Consider the following 15,026-nt stretch of genomic DNA (forward strand, 5'->3'; position numbering starts at 1 on the left):
GCTTGGTGACGCATGCGGCGGCTGAGGAACCACCAAAACTTCACGATATAACTCCAATATTTACCATTCAGCCCCCGAAGCCTTCAAATCCTTTTAACTTAAGTCCATTAATTACCAAACACACCCTGACTTCAGAAATCATTTTCAAATTAAATCCAGAACTTACACTTTTAACCCCCAAAATCCAAAATTATATCAATTGGCTCCCCAAAACCAACACACCGCTAAATATTATTGACTCTAAGCCTGTTTATAAATCTTTATCTATTTATTTATTTAATAAACGGGATGTTACATACCGAACTAGAATTGTTAATGTCTGTTACCAACCAACATGTTACAAACCGAACGAAAAATATCGGTAACCAATATGTTTGATGGCCAACATGTTGTCTGCAGACACCAACAGAGTTAAACCAAGGGGTAATTTGTGTAGTTGATTAATATCATCACTTCCCATGTCCAATTGAGCCTCGTGCACTTCTTTGCTCGTCAATATAACATTTTGCCAATTTTACTAATGACTCATTTTGGTTTAAAACATGTTCCATTGACCTTCTCTTTTTCGTTCTCTTTTTCATCGGTGATAAACATACCTGAAATCCTACTTACAAAACTTCTTTCAACATCACCATGTTGTTTGTATCGTGCTTTATTAATTTAACTATTCCTTTCTTACATCAATGATTAATTTGAAATTAACTAAAGTAAGGTGTTAATGGGGTGGAGTGTAAATAAAGAATCCACTTATGGTAGCAAATAAAACCCTTAAAACATGTTTGTGATGTTGTATGAAACATGTTTAGAATGTCTATACATCCCTTTCTTCATAGAAACTTCATAGAGTGCCGAAAAGCTAATTAAAATCAATTTTAAACCAAACATAAAGATGCTTTATTATAATAACTATTCAGAAAACAGCTTGTTTTTAATAATTTTAAATAAACATTGTGTAAATTATAAGTTTATTATACTTAAATGATTTTATTCATATAAATGCTAAAAACGATAGTTTGTTACTTTCAATTCAATTGTTAAAAAAAAAAAAACTATGTTGTATAGATTGATAATAATTATATAATGATTTACATAATCCAAATATAAGTATAAATATGGCTAACTTAATAGATTAAGGTCTAAAATTGTTACTCTGCGACATTAACACCAAAAAAATAAATAAATAAATAAATTTCAAAATAAACACTAAAATTGAAAAAAAAAATCATTTTTAAACCAAAATCAACAAAAAATATTAATCATTTGGACCAAATTTGTAGTTTAATATAAATCTAATCATTTTTGCGCATTGCAACGGAAACGTTAGAGAAACTAAAACAAAATTGAAAAAAAAAAGGAATAATTTGTAAGAAATATTTGGACGAATTCATAAAAAAATACTTTACGAAAAAGCTAAAAGAAAATTAATTAAAAATAAAAAAGTTGGAGAAAGTTGTAAAAAAAAAAAAAAGATTAAAAAAATATAGACCAAAATCTTAATTAACAATGAGCTATCAGTTATCTGGTATTAACATTTGACACAAAATAATTACAAAAGAGAAAATATCTGGTAACTACATACTTAATCCTTATTCTTTAACGGGGCTGACTAGATTGGGCCATTTAATTGAAGAGTAAAGACAAGAAAACAACTCAAAGGGTGAAGGTTGAAGATCAACTTCAGAGTCCAGACATATGATATGGGTGTTCCAAAAAGCATTTTGGGAGTTGATCAACTTGTTGTTTTGTGTCTTTTGATCCTTACAGGTTGCCAGAGTTCTCAGGGGCATTTCAACAAACATGTTGCGCTCTTCATTTTCGGTGATTCATTTTTCGATTCCGGAAACAACAACTACATAAACACTACTCCGGACTTTCAAGCCAATTTTTGGCCCTATGGCGAATCATACTTCAATCAGCCAACTGGAAGATTCTCCAATGGGCGTCTCCTCCCTGATTTCATCGGTAACAATTAATATATACATCTCAAGCAGCTACCAATTTTACTCTTCTTTTTCAAATTTCTTTCTTATTCACAGCTGAGTTTGCTGGATTGCCTTTCATCCCTGCATATCTCGACCCCCATTACCATAATAGTGGATTTCTGTATGGAGCAAACTTTGCATCAGGGGGATCTGGTGCGTTAGTTGAAACCGATGCGGGACTCGTATGTATCCCTTCTTCGTATCCACTGTTTGAATTTTCTCATATATTGACTTCACATATATATAAATTAATGGATGTAGGTAGTCGACCTCAAAACACAGCTACAACATTTCTACGATTTAGAGAAACAGTATAGGCAGAATTTAGGTGATGCGAAAGCCAATCAGCTGTTGTCCAATGCTGTCTACTTGTTTAGCTGCGGATGCAACGATTATTCAGTCTTCTTGAGCAACAATGGAAGTAGTCGTCCTTATGAGCAGTACGTTGAAATGGTGATCGGAAACCTGACTGATGTCTTCAAGGTAACAAATATCAGGAGTATAATAAGTTTAATATCTATACTTCCTACCTATATAATACTAAAGTTTGTATAATATAATTAAAACAATGTCTCTATAATATAATTAATTATTTATAATCAAAATTTTTTAAATAATAATAAAAATATTTTAAAATTTAATTAGGATATATATATGATAAAATAGAATATATTTTTAACCGATCTTTTCATTTATTTATGTATTCTATATGTCTTTTTAACCAACCATTTTATTTATTTATGTATTGTAGATATGATGTGTGATGTTAGATTTGATTATATAGAAGTAATTAGACATACAAGGTTACAAAAACTTAGGATTGTTTGTTAGTAGTTTTTATTTTTATTTTTATTTATTTTACATCTAAGGTGGATGAACTTTTTCAATTTGATTATTAATGAGTCACAATGACCTAGTTATTGAAAAAGCTTTTACGAAGAACTTGTTAATTAACTTTTTTTTTTTCCAAGATGTTTTGATTTGAAAAACCTCCTAGAAAACTTCTATTAGGATTTTGTTATGTTTCCAATTAATTACCTTGCTATTCAATTTATTTTACAGTAAATTACTAAAGCCGTTTCTATGGTCAAAATTATGTGTTGGTTCCTAACTTTTTTTTGCACTCGGTTCGTGGTTTGATTTTGTTTCGTCCCTTACATATATAAAATAAGGAACCAAACGTACAATTTTGAGCAAACCCTAGAGACGAAAACGCAACAAAATCAAACCATAGAAGTGATGATCCAAAGTACAAAAAAAAATAAGGAACCAAACGTGCAATTTTGATCAAACCATAGGGAAGATTTTAGTAATTTACTTTTTATTTTATCTTAATTTAAAAAGGGAATCCATGCAAAGGGGGGAAGAAAAATTGGAATCGGTACGGTCCCGGCAATAGGCTGTTGGCCTAACACTCGTGCAGAAAGGCCAAACAATACGTGCAACGAAGCGCTTAACATCATAGCAAATCAACACAATCATGCACTTTCACATAAATTGCAAGATCTAGGGCAACAATTGAAAGGATTCATGTTTGCAAACTATGATATCTCAACTGCCATCAACAAACGGATGAAAAACCCATCAAAATATGGTTGTATACTCATGAGTTTCATTGCTTTCAATTCTTGAACTATCATCATTCGTTGTTTGGATTTGTAGGTTTGAAGGTTGGAGATTTTGCATGTTGTGGTAGTGGTCCTTTACGAGGGTTTTTTAGTTGTGGAGGAAAGAGAGGAATACGAGAGTTTGAATTATGTGATAATCCTGATGATTATCTCTTCTTTGACTCATTACATCCTAGTGAAGCCGCAGTTCGCCAGTTTGCAGAGTTGTTTTGGAATGGAGATTCCAAATTCACTTCGCCCTATAATTTTAAAACCTTGTTTCAAGGTACCTATGTGTTTTTAATTATGGTAGTCAAAAACTAATTATCGCGACTTAGCAATAACAATATTAACGATCTTTCTTAGCTAAACATCGTTAACCCAAAAAAAAGGAATTATTATGAGTTTTTGGTGTTTCATATTAAAATATGTCTAGATAGAACCTCATCTGTAAAGAAATAAATACTAACTATGGTGTATTTTCGGCTAAAAAGTAACGTATTTCACTAAATAACTTTTGTTGGAAGAAAAGTTAAACCAACAAATCAAGAGCTGATAAGTGGTGTCCTTGATTATTGACTAATTAAGTAGTTGGTAATATGTCACCACCATTTTTAAAAGCCGTGATTTAACTCGATTGAAAAGTTTATATTTCTAATGAATACATAGGTGACAAAAGATTACATATATTTGGAGATGTTTGGCATATCTTTTGAAAGAGAAAACAAAAAGTCTTTTAGAAAAAGATACAAAAAATCAGGTTTTCCTGATTTTTTTCAAAAGTTACTTTTCTTTATATCAAAATCTCAAAAGTAGTTTTTCAAATATTTTTACCAAATATTTTTTCTTTTTCTAAAAAGATTTTTTGTTTCAAAAGATAAGGCAAACACTAGCTTGATCATATGGAATTTTAGCTGTAGGACCTCATGTAGGAGACATCCAGTCTAAAAGCTCAGTTGATGTGAAAGTTGGCAGGATTGAGACTGGCTCAGGTGTGGACGTGGATGGAGCTGTGATTTAAACACATGTTGCTAGGTTACGGTGGAGATATTTTGGAACAAAAATATAGATAACAAGATTGACATCCAAGCCTATGAGTTTATAGTTACTAGTTGTGGTCACACAAAACATCGGATTATAAGGGGTTTTCGATTGAAAATTTCTTTTAATATTATATTACTTAAAAAATTAGGACATAATAAAAATTAAAATATAGTTGGATGTTATTAATATGATTCATGTTGTTAACAATAAAGTTTAAATTTAGGTTTGTTAAATATATTATAATATCGATTTCTCATATACCAATATATAGACGTTTATATCACGGCACTAAAGCTCGAAAACATAACTCAAATTTTAGAAATATATTTGGGCTTTAGGGTCAAGTTAAGTATATGATAAGGGTCACCGTTTTAATTTTAGGAATGCAACACATTTATTAAAGATTCACTTCAAGTGAATATATTATAAAAAAGTGTCACAATCTCATCATAACGAAGAATCTATTCAAGTAGAGCAATATATATTTGAAGATAATACTATAAATTTAATAATATTCAATTTAGTGAGGAAAAACGTAAAGAAGATATCACACCGAATGTGAATGAAGTTGTAACCACAATCTGATGATGAACATATAGAAGGGCAACTAGATTATGAAACCATAGATATTGATGAAATAATGATTATTATATGAATCTTATTGAGTTTCTTAAAGACTAAGGACAAAATGGCTTTGAATTATTCTTGAACTATAACTTATGATTTAGGAATTTATATGATGTTTGTTAAGAAAAATCATAAAAAATTATTAAAAAACAACTGTTTGATGAGAGAAACATTGAGTCATTGAAACTAGTACATGAACGTTCACCTCAAGAATTGTTCACGATTGATTATTTTGAATATATAGTTGATCAAGTTATTTGTTTATTAATTAGGACTTAACTTTTTGATCTATCTCCGGGAGAGGGTAGTGATCTTTTGGACAGGGGTTGTTTAGATCGGAATAATCAATACACATCCACCACGATCCATCATGTTTTTTCACCATCACTAGATTTGTTATCCAGGTAGGGAAACTGCTTCCCGGAGAATGGCTACATCCACTAGCTTTGCCACTTCTACATTGATTGCCTTGTTCCTATCACCTCACGATCAACTCCTGTCATATTTGTAGGTTGCCATACAAATACCTTTGAGTACTGCTTTAGGAAGGCGACTAACCTTACTTTGACTTCTTCCGATAGGTTGGCACCTATTTGTATTATTTGTTGTGGGTAATCCGGGTGAATGATATGTTTTTCTATATGGAAATCTTCCTTCGGCTTTTTTAGGGCTCGCACTAACTCGGTGTGACAATGACTTGATGTTAATGGTGCATGCGCGGGTTAGTAGCAACGATTGTGGCTGAACTGGCACGTATGCTGACCTTGACGATACAATGGATTGTCGTTGGTATGACATGTAGCTAGAACAGCGTTGTCACCCGAGCAAAATGTTATGCTCTGCTCGAAGGCATATCACTGAGAATCTGATCGCTCGTGTGATTTTATCTCTCCCATGACTAACTAATGTGAGCAGTAGATGTATGGTGCCCAGTGGCCATAGGTTATGCCTGGTGAAACCTATTAGTGGACTGCTTGTTGGAGGTTTTAGACACTCCTTCCAAGAGGTAGGCAATTGCATGAAGCAATATTCATAATGTGTGTTGATGTTGCTACCGTTGTTTATATAGACATGATGAACTTGCTTTTGGCGTATGTAGGTAATGATTAGGAGTGGATCCCTAGGATCCCAGTTGGGTGGCCTTGGGTTATCTATCGAAAACCTGATATTGAGTATATTTCTAGATAATACCTCAATGTCGACCCTCGCTTTGTGGGGTTTGCCTCTCTTGCAGGGCATGACGATGGTGAAGATGTCGCTCTTTTTGTGTTGGCGCTTGCCCACGTCTTTTTGAGCTCGAGCGTTCTTTTGTTTGATATCGAACTTGGATATTAGGTCCTTTGTGATATCAAATAGGTTTCCCTTTAGTTGTTTTTCTTCAATTTCTTTCTTCAGCACGAGGACCCGCCAGTGTTGTGAGTTTTACTTTTGTGAAACTCACAGTACTTGCAACATCCCAAAAATCAGAGTACAAGTTTTATTTTTCCAAAACAACTCCAAGTCAATAATTGTTCACAAAAACGTTGTTTCAAAAGTATAGTTCGTAAATCAGAATATCCCAAAATCCAATAACATAAACTCTAAAGGATGTGCAAGATCACACCTTTGCTTTTCCCGATCATCTGAAGTAACTGAAACCATAAAAAACAACTGTAAGCACGAAACTTAGTGAGTTCCCCCAAAGTACCACCACATAACATAACAAACAATAGCATGCATATAGAGCCTTCAATATGACTAGATCACCGTACCGGCCTACAGACTATCTGGACCGCTCTCAGAGCCTTCAACATGATTGGACCGCCGCACTGGGCCTAAAATATATTTGGATCGCTCTCCGAGCTTCAGCCTGACTAGACCGCCTCGTAGGCCTTCATTCTATCCGGATCGCCTTAGGTATCTTGGCCTTCAATACCAGCTGGTCCGCCTCAACATAACAAACCATAACAACATATCGATATAAACATTAACAGGTTTGTTAACTTGCAACACAAAGCAGTACAATCTAAACCTAACCACACTACATCGACATATGCAACAGATAAACGTATAGCTAGTAAACAGATAATAGACTAGTCTACAGATCACTGCCGAATAGCAACATTCTAAATACCAAGATATATATATCTAACATATTACTACCACATAGTAACATCATATACGCCAGGATGCATAACCTAGTGGGCTGGCATTGGTGCCTTCGAACTACGAGTATAGTGAGAAAAACTCACCTGAATCAAAGCAACTTGAAAGAGTGCAATATGCTCCCTTTTGAACTACTTGCTCCTACGAATCCACTAACACCATAACCAAATAACATCCTAATCAATAGAACAAAATCCTCAAGTTTGACTTAAGGTCAAACTTGGTTTAAAAGTCAACGGTCAAAGGAGGCAACAAAAGTCAAAGTCCAAGGTTGGTTGAGTACGCCCAACGTACTCAACTTATGCCCAGCATACATAGGATGGTTTCATACACCCAACGTATGAAAATTACACCCAACATACTTGAGCTGGTTCCATCCCTTCTATTACGCACTTAATCCCTTAAGGACTTTTCACCCAAACTCAGATCTAGCCTCAAAACATTGTCTTAAGTCATAAAGTTTCCACCTTTATGACTTTCCATGGCTAGGGAAGGTCTAAAAGCCAAAATCCTAACTTATTTATCCATTATGACATGACAACTCTTGAATGGAAGGGATAGAAGGACCAATATCACTTTTTATTGTTCTTAATAGATTCATAATTCAACTTTATCCATTAGAATGGTCCCAACAAACAAGATCTTGTCTTTAATTCTCAAAGGGACCATAAATTCCTCTTTTTCAACTTAATCCATTAAGTCCAAGTCTCCAACCCTCAGATCTGCATTAATATGATGTTTAGATGGATAAAGTTTCCAACTTTATCCAAAATAATGTCTCAAACTTTCAAGATCTAAACTTTAATACACCAAAATGGCCTAAATGACCAAAATAACTTGCATGGCTAAAAGAGAAGGCAAAAGATCAAAACTTTCCTAGTCCATGAGGTCCAAGAAAACATTCAAACTGATCAAAAAGGTATTGGAATCCATATCTGAAACATACAATGTTCTTGGGACATTAGAGAGTAATAAAGTTGAAAACTTTATTCCTAACTCTCATTCAAAACTCATTGAAATGGGCCAAAACACCAAATACACTTAGATCCAAAGATGAAATGAAATAAATCTTGGAACTTTATAACTTACAAAGGTCTAGATGGTAAATGAAAGTTGAGATCTTTAATTAACAAGCTTCAAGGATCCATCTTGCATGAAATCATTGCTCCAAAACCACCAAGAACTCCAAAAATGGATGAGAGGGGAGGCTCAAATCTTGAAAATAAAGGCTAGGATTTCTCCTAAGAGGTTCTAGATATGATGGAGGCTAAGAAAATACCCTAAAACATGAATTCTTACCTTTCAATACCTTGAAACCCTAAAAATTTTGTGGGCTTTGGGTTACACAATTCTCATGTCGTGAGAATATATTCTCACCTCGTGAGGACTCTCATGTTGTGAGAATTACTTGTCACCTCATGAGAACAAATTTTCACAAAATTTCACTCCATCTTCAAACAATCATAAATTCTTCGTTTCAACTCTGTTTTCAGTGTTCTTTATATGCACAAAAAGGTATTGACGAGCCCGCAACCCTATGTAATTATTTTTTTTTTACTTAAAACACATCTAAATAAAATCCTTAATTCATAAAAGAAGTTTGAAACAACACTTTTCCCATTTTATCCTTCGGCTCCAAGACACAAACCAAGGCTTTAATCACTTATCTAACATTATCCTCATCCAATAAGGTCTAAACCCCCATTCCTTTGAAGCCCAAGGCTTTTTCTTGATCCATATATTGTCCATAATTTCAGAATAAGAAACTTCTTGAAACTGGATGTTACAAATCTCCCCCTTTTGGTTAGGATCTCTGAAAACAATGCCAACACATTCCATAAGATTCCTTTAACCACTTCGAAACCAATGCGTCTTATAAATAAAACTTAAGAGACCACTCAAAAACCCATAGCTGCCAACAAACAATCCAAAATCTTGAAAATACTCAACCGCAATGTCTATATTTCTCTCCTTAACTGAAGACACAACTTCCAGTGAGGACCTCTCAAATTGGAAACTATAAAAATCATAACCACAAACCATTCCATCAATATACTTCCCAGAACTAAGAACCCATAAGTCTAAACTTCAATAACCATACCCTAAGTCTGATGATCATCCGTTCATCGTACCTACCCCTAGTTCCCTCACTAGTAACACCACTAAATCATGCAGAAAGAATACTCAAACATTCTGACCATGAATTTCACTCAATCCCAAATTTGGAAATTATGCCTAAAATCCTTAAATATATTGTTCACTTCCTAACAAGTCACCACCAACCCACTACCCTCACGAGCATAAGGATGGTCAATCCAATAATTCTCACGTTGCAACCAAATCCCTTACCAACTCAGATGTACCTCCACCTAACAAATCACTTGATACATTTACAATGAACTTCGTAACTCAAGATTTTAGAGCCAATACTCAACATCGGTAACCAAACTCCTAAAAAAAGCTCGCGAACAAACGAGATTTATAATACAAACACTCTGTAAGAGACTTTTGATGCATGATTGATATTCCTAACAACCCTTAAATGCTTACATGATCTAAACCAACTGGTCACTAAGTCTCCCGAATCCCACTTTGCACTAACACCTAACCGTGCCAAGAAAACCAACAATCCGAGACCTAAGAGCGTCAAATAATTAACTATCAGGTCCCACCCATAGTAATGTTGGATTAGGTGTGTAAGCCTATAACTATATTTGGTGTGTACTTGACCCGATTATAGCATGGTCCTTTTAGGTTGCCTTCACCAAAGCTACTTAACTGGATGAATAATGGAGAAAGAGGATAAATGTGATTTATTAATATATTATGTGAATAATATATTAAAAAAGAAATCATATTGTTTAATTAATATTGGTCAAGAATTAATTTAGAATTAATTTTATGGTTAAAAGAGGTTAATTGAATTAAAGGGACTGATATTTTAATTACAAGATAATTGCAAAATGGGTTGAGAACCTCTTGGATAAGAGGTGGACGAAATCTTATGGAAGCCTATAAGCAAGGGCGGTCTTAGCTAGGTGCCCGGTGTGGCACCGACAACACCTAGTTTCCGCGCACGTAGTAGAAAAATTTTTATTTTTAAATTTTTTTTACCTATTGTGCCACTACGTAAAAAAAATCGTGCAGCTACTAAAATTTTTTTGTGCAACTAGCCGACTACATAAAAAAAATCTTATCACTGTATCGGGAATTACCAAACGAAAAAAAAAATAATAACGAGCCCAAATTCCCAATGTTTTAATCAATTATTGTCTAATAGTCCAATTGCCCAAAGCCCAAAATAAAACTTAATTGGATAAATTAACAATTGGGCTAATTGCTTGGAAAAAAAAATAGGTCAATTGCCCAATCCTAATTAATTGAGTATTATCGATTGAGAAAAAAAAATTCAAGATTAGTCAATTACAAAATCAAAATTAGACTAGTCGACTTCCTGTCTTCTTGATTTGCGTAAATCGTAATTGTGTCCAAAAATCCTTCGGCCAATCGAGAATCGACCTTCGTGACTTCATCCTTCGAAGGTGGCATCGTGCCTTGGCAGACTCGCGAGACTTGAAGCCTTCGGCCAATCCAGATTATCACTCGGCCAATCCAGATTATCAGTTTATCACTCATTTTTGGATGATCGATCACAATCCTTGATCAATTTCCACAATCCTTGATCAATTCCCATTTCAAAGTTCAAACTTCAAAGCCCTAAACTACAATGAAACAAGTAAGTTCTACTACCAATTCATTTAGATATTTGAAAATTGAAATTGATATGTTTTTTTTTGAAGTTATTGGTTGACTTCGGTGAAATTGATTTGTTTTATTGAAGTTATATTGTTTGTTTAGGTACAATAGCTATGTTTTTTATTGAATTGATTGTTTGATTAGGTGAAATTGATATGTTATATTGAATTTATTGTTTAATTAGGTGAAAGCAACTTTTTTTTATTGAGGTCATTGTTCGATTAGGTGTAATTGTTATGTTTTGATTGAATTTATTGTTTGATTAGGTGAAAGCAACTTGTTTAATTGAAGTCATTGTTTGATTAGGTGTAATTGACTAATTCTTATGTTTTTATTGAATTTATTGTTTGATTAGGTGAAAGCAACTTGTTTTTATTGAAGTCGTTGTTTGATTAGGTGTAATTGTTATGTTTATATAGGTTAAACTAAGTGGTTTTTTTTTTACCAAAAGACAAAGACCTAATCCTAATGAAAACGGTGAAGAATGTTCCCAAATACCAATCACCAATCAATCAATCCCTTTCCTTTCTAATCCTAATGCAACTCCACAAACACCAATCACCAATCAATCAATCCCTTCGGTTTCTAATGCAACTCCACAAACACCATGCTCTAACCAACGTAATGATAATGTTGACTTGAAAGATCTTCCAAAGGACCCGACGGGTAGGCCATTGATTACAAGTTACAAACCAAATATAAGAGATGATGTAAGAAGAGGATATTTGCTTCAAGGACCGTGTCAAGTAAGGGCACATAAGTTTCCTAAAAAAATAGGTGATAGATTTAGATATTCGTTCCTTCATGGTTTGATGACTTTGATTGGTTGGAATAGAGTGTGAAAAAGAATAATGCATATTGTTTATATTGTTATTTGTGTGGGCTTCTCATGGGACAAAAAGGAGGGAGAGATGCGTTTGGTTCCCAAGGTTTTGATACTTGGAATAAAAAAGATGCATTTCGGACTCATGTGGGTAGTGTTGATAGTTTTCACAACAAAGCAAAAGAAAAGTGTGATTTTTTAATAAGGGAAAAACAAGCTATTAATGTAGTCTTGAGGAGGCAAACCGAAGCATAGGACCATAAATATAAAGCTCGATTACGTGTTTCTATTATTGTTGTTAGACTTTTATTGAAAACCTGTTTACCGTTTCGTGGTCATGACGTGTTGGTTAACTTGGAAAATAGAGAGCTTTAGATTGTAGTGTTAAAAGCCATTCGAGAGACTAGTGAAGATATTTTCAACAATACTTTAGAAAATGCTCCTAAAAACAATCAACTTATTTCCCCTGAAATTAAAAAAGAACTTGTGCAATGTTTTGCACAAGAAGTACTTTTGAGTGTTCGTGAAGAGATTGGTCAAGATGTTTTTGCTTTACTAGTTGATGAATCTAGTGATGTTTCAAAAAAGGAACAAATGGCTATTGTTCTGCGTTATGTTGATAGTCATGGCTTTGTGAAAGAAAGATTCATAGGACTAGTGCACGTGAAGGATATATCTTCTTTGACACTAAAAAACGCCATAAAGGAAGTACTTACAAGTAATGAGTTGAGTTTTAGTCAGGTAATTTATTCTTTACTTTTTTGTTATTTCAATTTATTTTAATATATATATTTATATATTAATTGTCTTAAATTTTAATAGATAAGAGGACAAGGTTACGATGGGGCTAGCAATATGTGGGGGGAATTCGATGGTTTGAAAGCTTTGATATTACAAGAGAATGACACGACTTCTTATGTACATTGCTTTGCACTCCAACTTCAATTAGTAGTTGTGGCTGTAGCAAAAAAGCATGATGGTGTTAGTGACTTTTTTGAGCAAATTTCGTTGGTGGTTAATGTTGTTTGTGCCTCGTGTAAAAGAAAAGACTTACTACGAGAGCAAGCAAGAGAAAGGGTGCAAAAAGGCTTATGTAGTGGTGAACTTGAAACAGGGAGAGGGTTAAATCAAGAGACAACACTTGTTCAAGTGGGAGAAACAAGATGGGGTTCACATTTCAACACACTCACAAGTTTGATGAAGTTGTTTGCGGATGTGCTTATAGTTTTAGATTTTGTGAAAGATGAGGGAGGGTCATTGGCAAACTGTCAACAAGCATCTGGAATATTAGCATCTTTTAAATCATATGAGTTCGTGTTTTACTTACATATGATGTATGACATTTTACACCTCACGGGTACATTGTCAAAGAAACTTCAAAGAAAAGATCTAGACATTTTAGAAGCGGCTTCGATGGTTAGAGGGACAATGGAGGCATTGCAATCTTTTAGAAACATAGGGTTTGCTATCATTTTGCCAAAAGTATCATCTTTTTTTTCAAACACACGAAATTGATACTTTAGATATGGAAGAGTTGTATATTTGTGCGAGAAAACGTAGGACTAAAAAGACTAATAGGTTTCATTTTGAGGTTGAAATCTTCAACACGGTGGTAGATATGCAACTTACAGAATATCGGGATCGATTTAGTGAAACAAACACCCAATTACTAGAATACATGGGTGCTTTGAGCCCATGTGATTCATTTGCACAATTTGACAAATCAAAGTTATTGAAGTTGGGTAAGTTATACAAGTATGACTTTGATGATTCAGATATGATAGACCTTGAAGGACAACTTGAGATATTTTATCACTCTTGCATCAAAGATGAGCGCTTTGCTAGTTTGAAAGGAATTTCCAACCTTTCTCGTTTGATGGTTAGTACGGGGAAGCATCGGTCTTATCCTTTGGTTTATAAGATTTGAATCTAATAACTCATCACATACCATGTCTTGGGTCCTTGATACAGGATGTGGTTTTCACATTTGTTCTGATTTGCAGGGTCTAAGAAGAAGTTGGGATGTGGAGCATGGGAAGATAAACTTGATCATGGGGAATACAAAAGCGTATCCTGTTACCAAAATTGGAGTTTACTCTTTAGTGCTTAGTAGTGGGTATTGTTTAGATTTGAATAATTTTTGCTACTCGTCAGAAATGTCACGAAACATTATTTCTTTTCATGGTTTGTATAAATCAGGTTTTAGATATTCGTTTAATAATGAAAATGCTTCTATTAATGCTTTATTTAATGGAACTTTCTATTTTGAAGAATTGACTTGTAATGGAATATATGAAAATGTGATGGTTGTAGATAACTTAGGAAATGATGTGTTGCATATTTATTCTTCCAGTGGTTTGGACAAAGCATACTTGTGGCATTGTCGTCTTGGACATGTTAACATGTAGTGCATAGCCCAACTCCAAAAGGATGGAGTGTTGGAGTCATTCGACCTTAGGGACGATGTGTAGCATGTGGGAATTTCTAGGTATTTAATATTTTTATCATAATTGAATTGTGGAATTGTTAGGTTTGGGCTTGACCTTTAGGTCCTTACAAGTGGGCTGGGAACACATTGTACGTGGGGTGTACATTTCCATTTACGCTTAGCGTACTCATGAGAATGGACCGCGGAAGCCATGCACGCACGCCCAGTATTCCAGGAGTACGCGCAACGTACGTGTGCAGATCCTTAACCCCTAAGATTTAGGGTTTACTCTTTATATAAAGAACATTACCCCTGTTTGCTCAGCCTCCCTTCACCTATAGACAGCCACCACGAAAACCCTAGCTTATATTTGTGTGTCTTTGTGATTTGGAAGCCATTTTAGAGTGTTTGTGTGCTGTGTTAGTGAGAAGGGAAGAAATGAGCTTGAAGAAGAAGCAAGGATCCACCAAGAGCTTGTAGATCCAGGAGATTGGCATCACTTCTGACTCTTTTGAGGTATCAAGTTCCATACTTAGCCATTGTATGCTTAGATTTATTTATGGGGGTGTTTAAGTTCACTTTTAGACTCCATTGTTGAGGATGCTTGAGTATTG

At 34.2% G+C, this 15,026-nt stretch overlaps 3 protein-coding genes across 6 annotated transcripts; all 3 read left to right on the top strand.

Moving 5' to 3' along the window:
• Positions 1–1,542: 1,542 nt before the first annotated feature.
• Positions 1,543–4,891, top strand: LOC145048277 (GDSL lipase-like). 4 transcript variants are annotated; one of them, XM_078996728.1, is made up of 6 exons: positions 1,543–1,962; positions 2,037–2,164; positions 2,244–2,465; positions 3,327–3,576; positions 3,645–3,875; positions 4,504–4,891. In XM_078996728.1, the coding sequence occupies exons 1-6, from the start codon at positions 1,698–1,700 to the stop codon at positions 4,608–4,610; spliced, it is 1,203 nt and encodes a 400-aa protein (XP_078852854.1). In that variant the 5' UTR covers positions 1,543–1,697; the 3' UTR covers positions 4,611–4,891. The 4 variants fall into 4 exon arrangements, with proteins under 4 accessions (XP_078852854.1, XP_078852855.1, XP_078852856.1 ...); XM_078996729.1 differs by having other exon boundaries at positions 4,558–4,891; XM_078996730.1 differs by having other exon boundaries at positions 4,565–4,891.
• A 6,241-nt stretch (positions 4,892–11,132) lies between these two features.
• Positions 11,133–13,499, top strand: LOC145046901 (uncharacterized). The gene is made up of 6 exons (XM_078995167.1): positions 11,133–11,141; positions 11,428–11,457; positions 11,581–11,907; positions 11,997–12,090; positions 12,418–12,725; positions 12,807–13,499. Exons 1-6 carry the CDS (start codon positions 11,133–11,135, stop codon positions 13,497–13,499), a joined length of 1,461 nt encoding a protein of 486 aa, XP_078851293.1.
• Positions 13,500–13,509: 10 nt separating this feature from the next.
• Positions 13,510–13,911, top strand: LOC145046902 (uncharacterized). Its single transcript, XM_078995168.1, has one exon. It carries the CDS (start codon positions 13,510–13,512, stop codon positions 13,909–13,911), a length of 402 nt encoding a protein of 133 aa, XP_078851294.1.
• Positions 13,912–15,026: the final 1,115 nt, after the last annotated feature.

Source organism: Lactuca saligna, chromosome 5 (genome assembly GCF_052625555.1).
Source record: "Lactuca saligna cultivar CGN05327 chromosome 5, ASM5262555v1, whole genome shotgun sequence".
NCBI lineage: Eukaryota > Viridiplantae > Streptophyta > Magnoliopsida > Asterales > Asteraceae > Lactuca > Lactuca saligna.

Coding starts and splice junctions, on each gene's coding strand:
- LOC145046901 (XM_078995167.1), top strand. Junction 11,458..11,580: donor CTTGTTTAATTGAAGTCATT/GTTTGATTAGGT, acceptor ATGTTTATATAG/GTTAAACTAAGTGGTTTTTT. Junction 11,908..11,996: donor TGCTTCAAGGACCGTGTCAA/GTAAGGGCACAT, acceptor TGGTTGGAATAG/AGTGTGAAAAAGAATAATGC.
- LOC145046902 (XM_078995168.1), top strand. CDS start 13,510: ATGGAAGAGTTGTATATTTGTGCGAGAAAACGTAGGACTAAAAAGACT.
- LOC145048277 (XM_078996728.1), top strand. CDS start 1,698: ATGGGTGTTCCAAAAAGCATTTTGGGAGTTGATCAACTTGTTGTTTTG. Junction 2,165..2,243: donor TTGAAACCGATGCGGGACTC/GTATGTATCCCT, acceptor TAATGGATGTAG/GTAGTCGACCTCAAAACACA. Junction 3,577..3,644: donor GAAAAACCCATCAAAATATG/GTTGTATACTCA, acceptor TTGGATTTGTAG/GTTTGAAGGTTGGAGATTTT.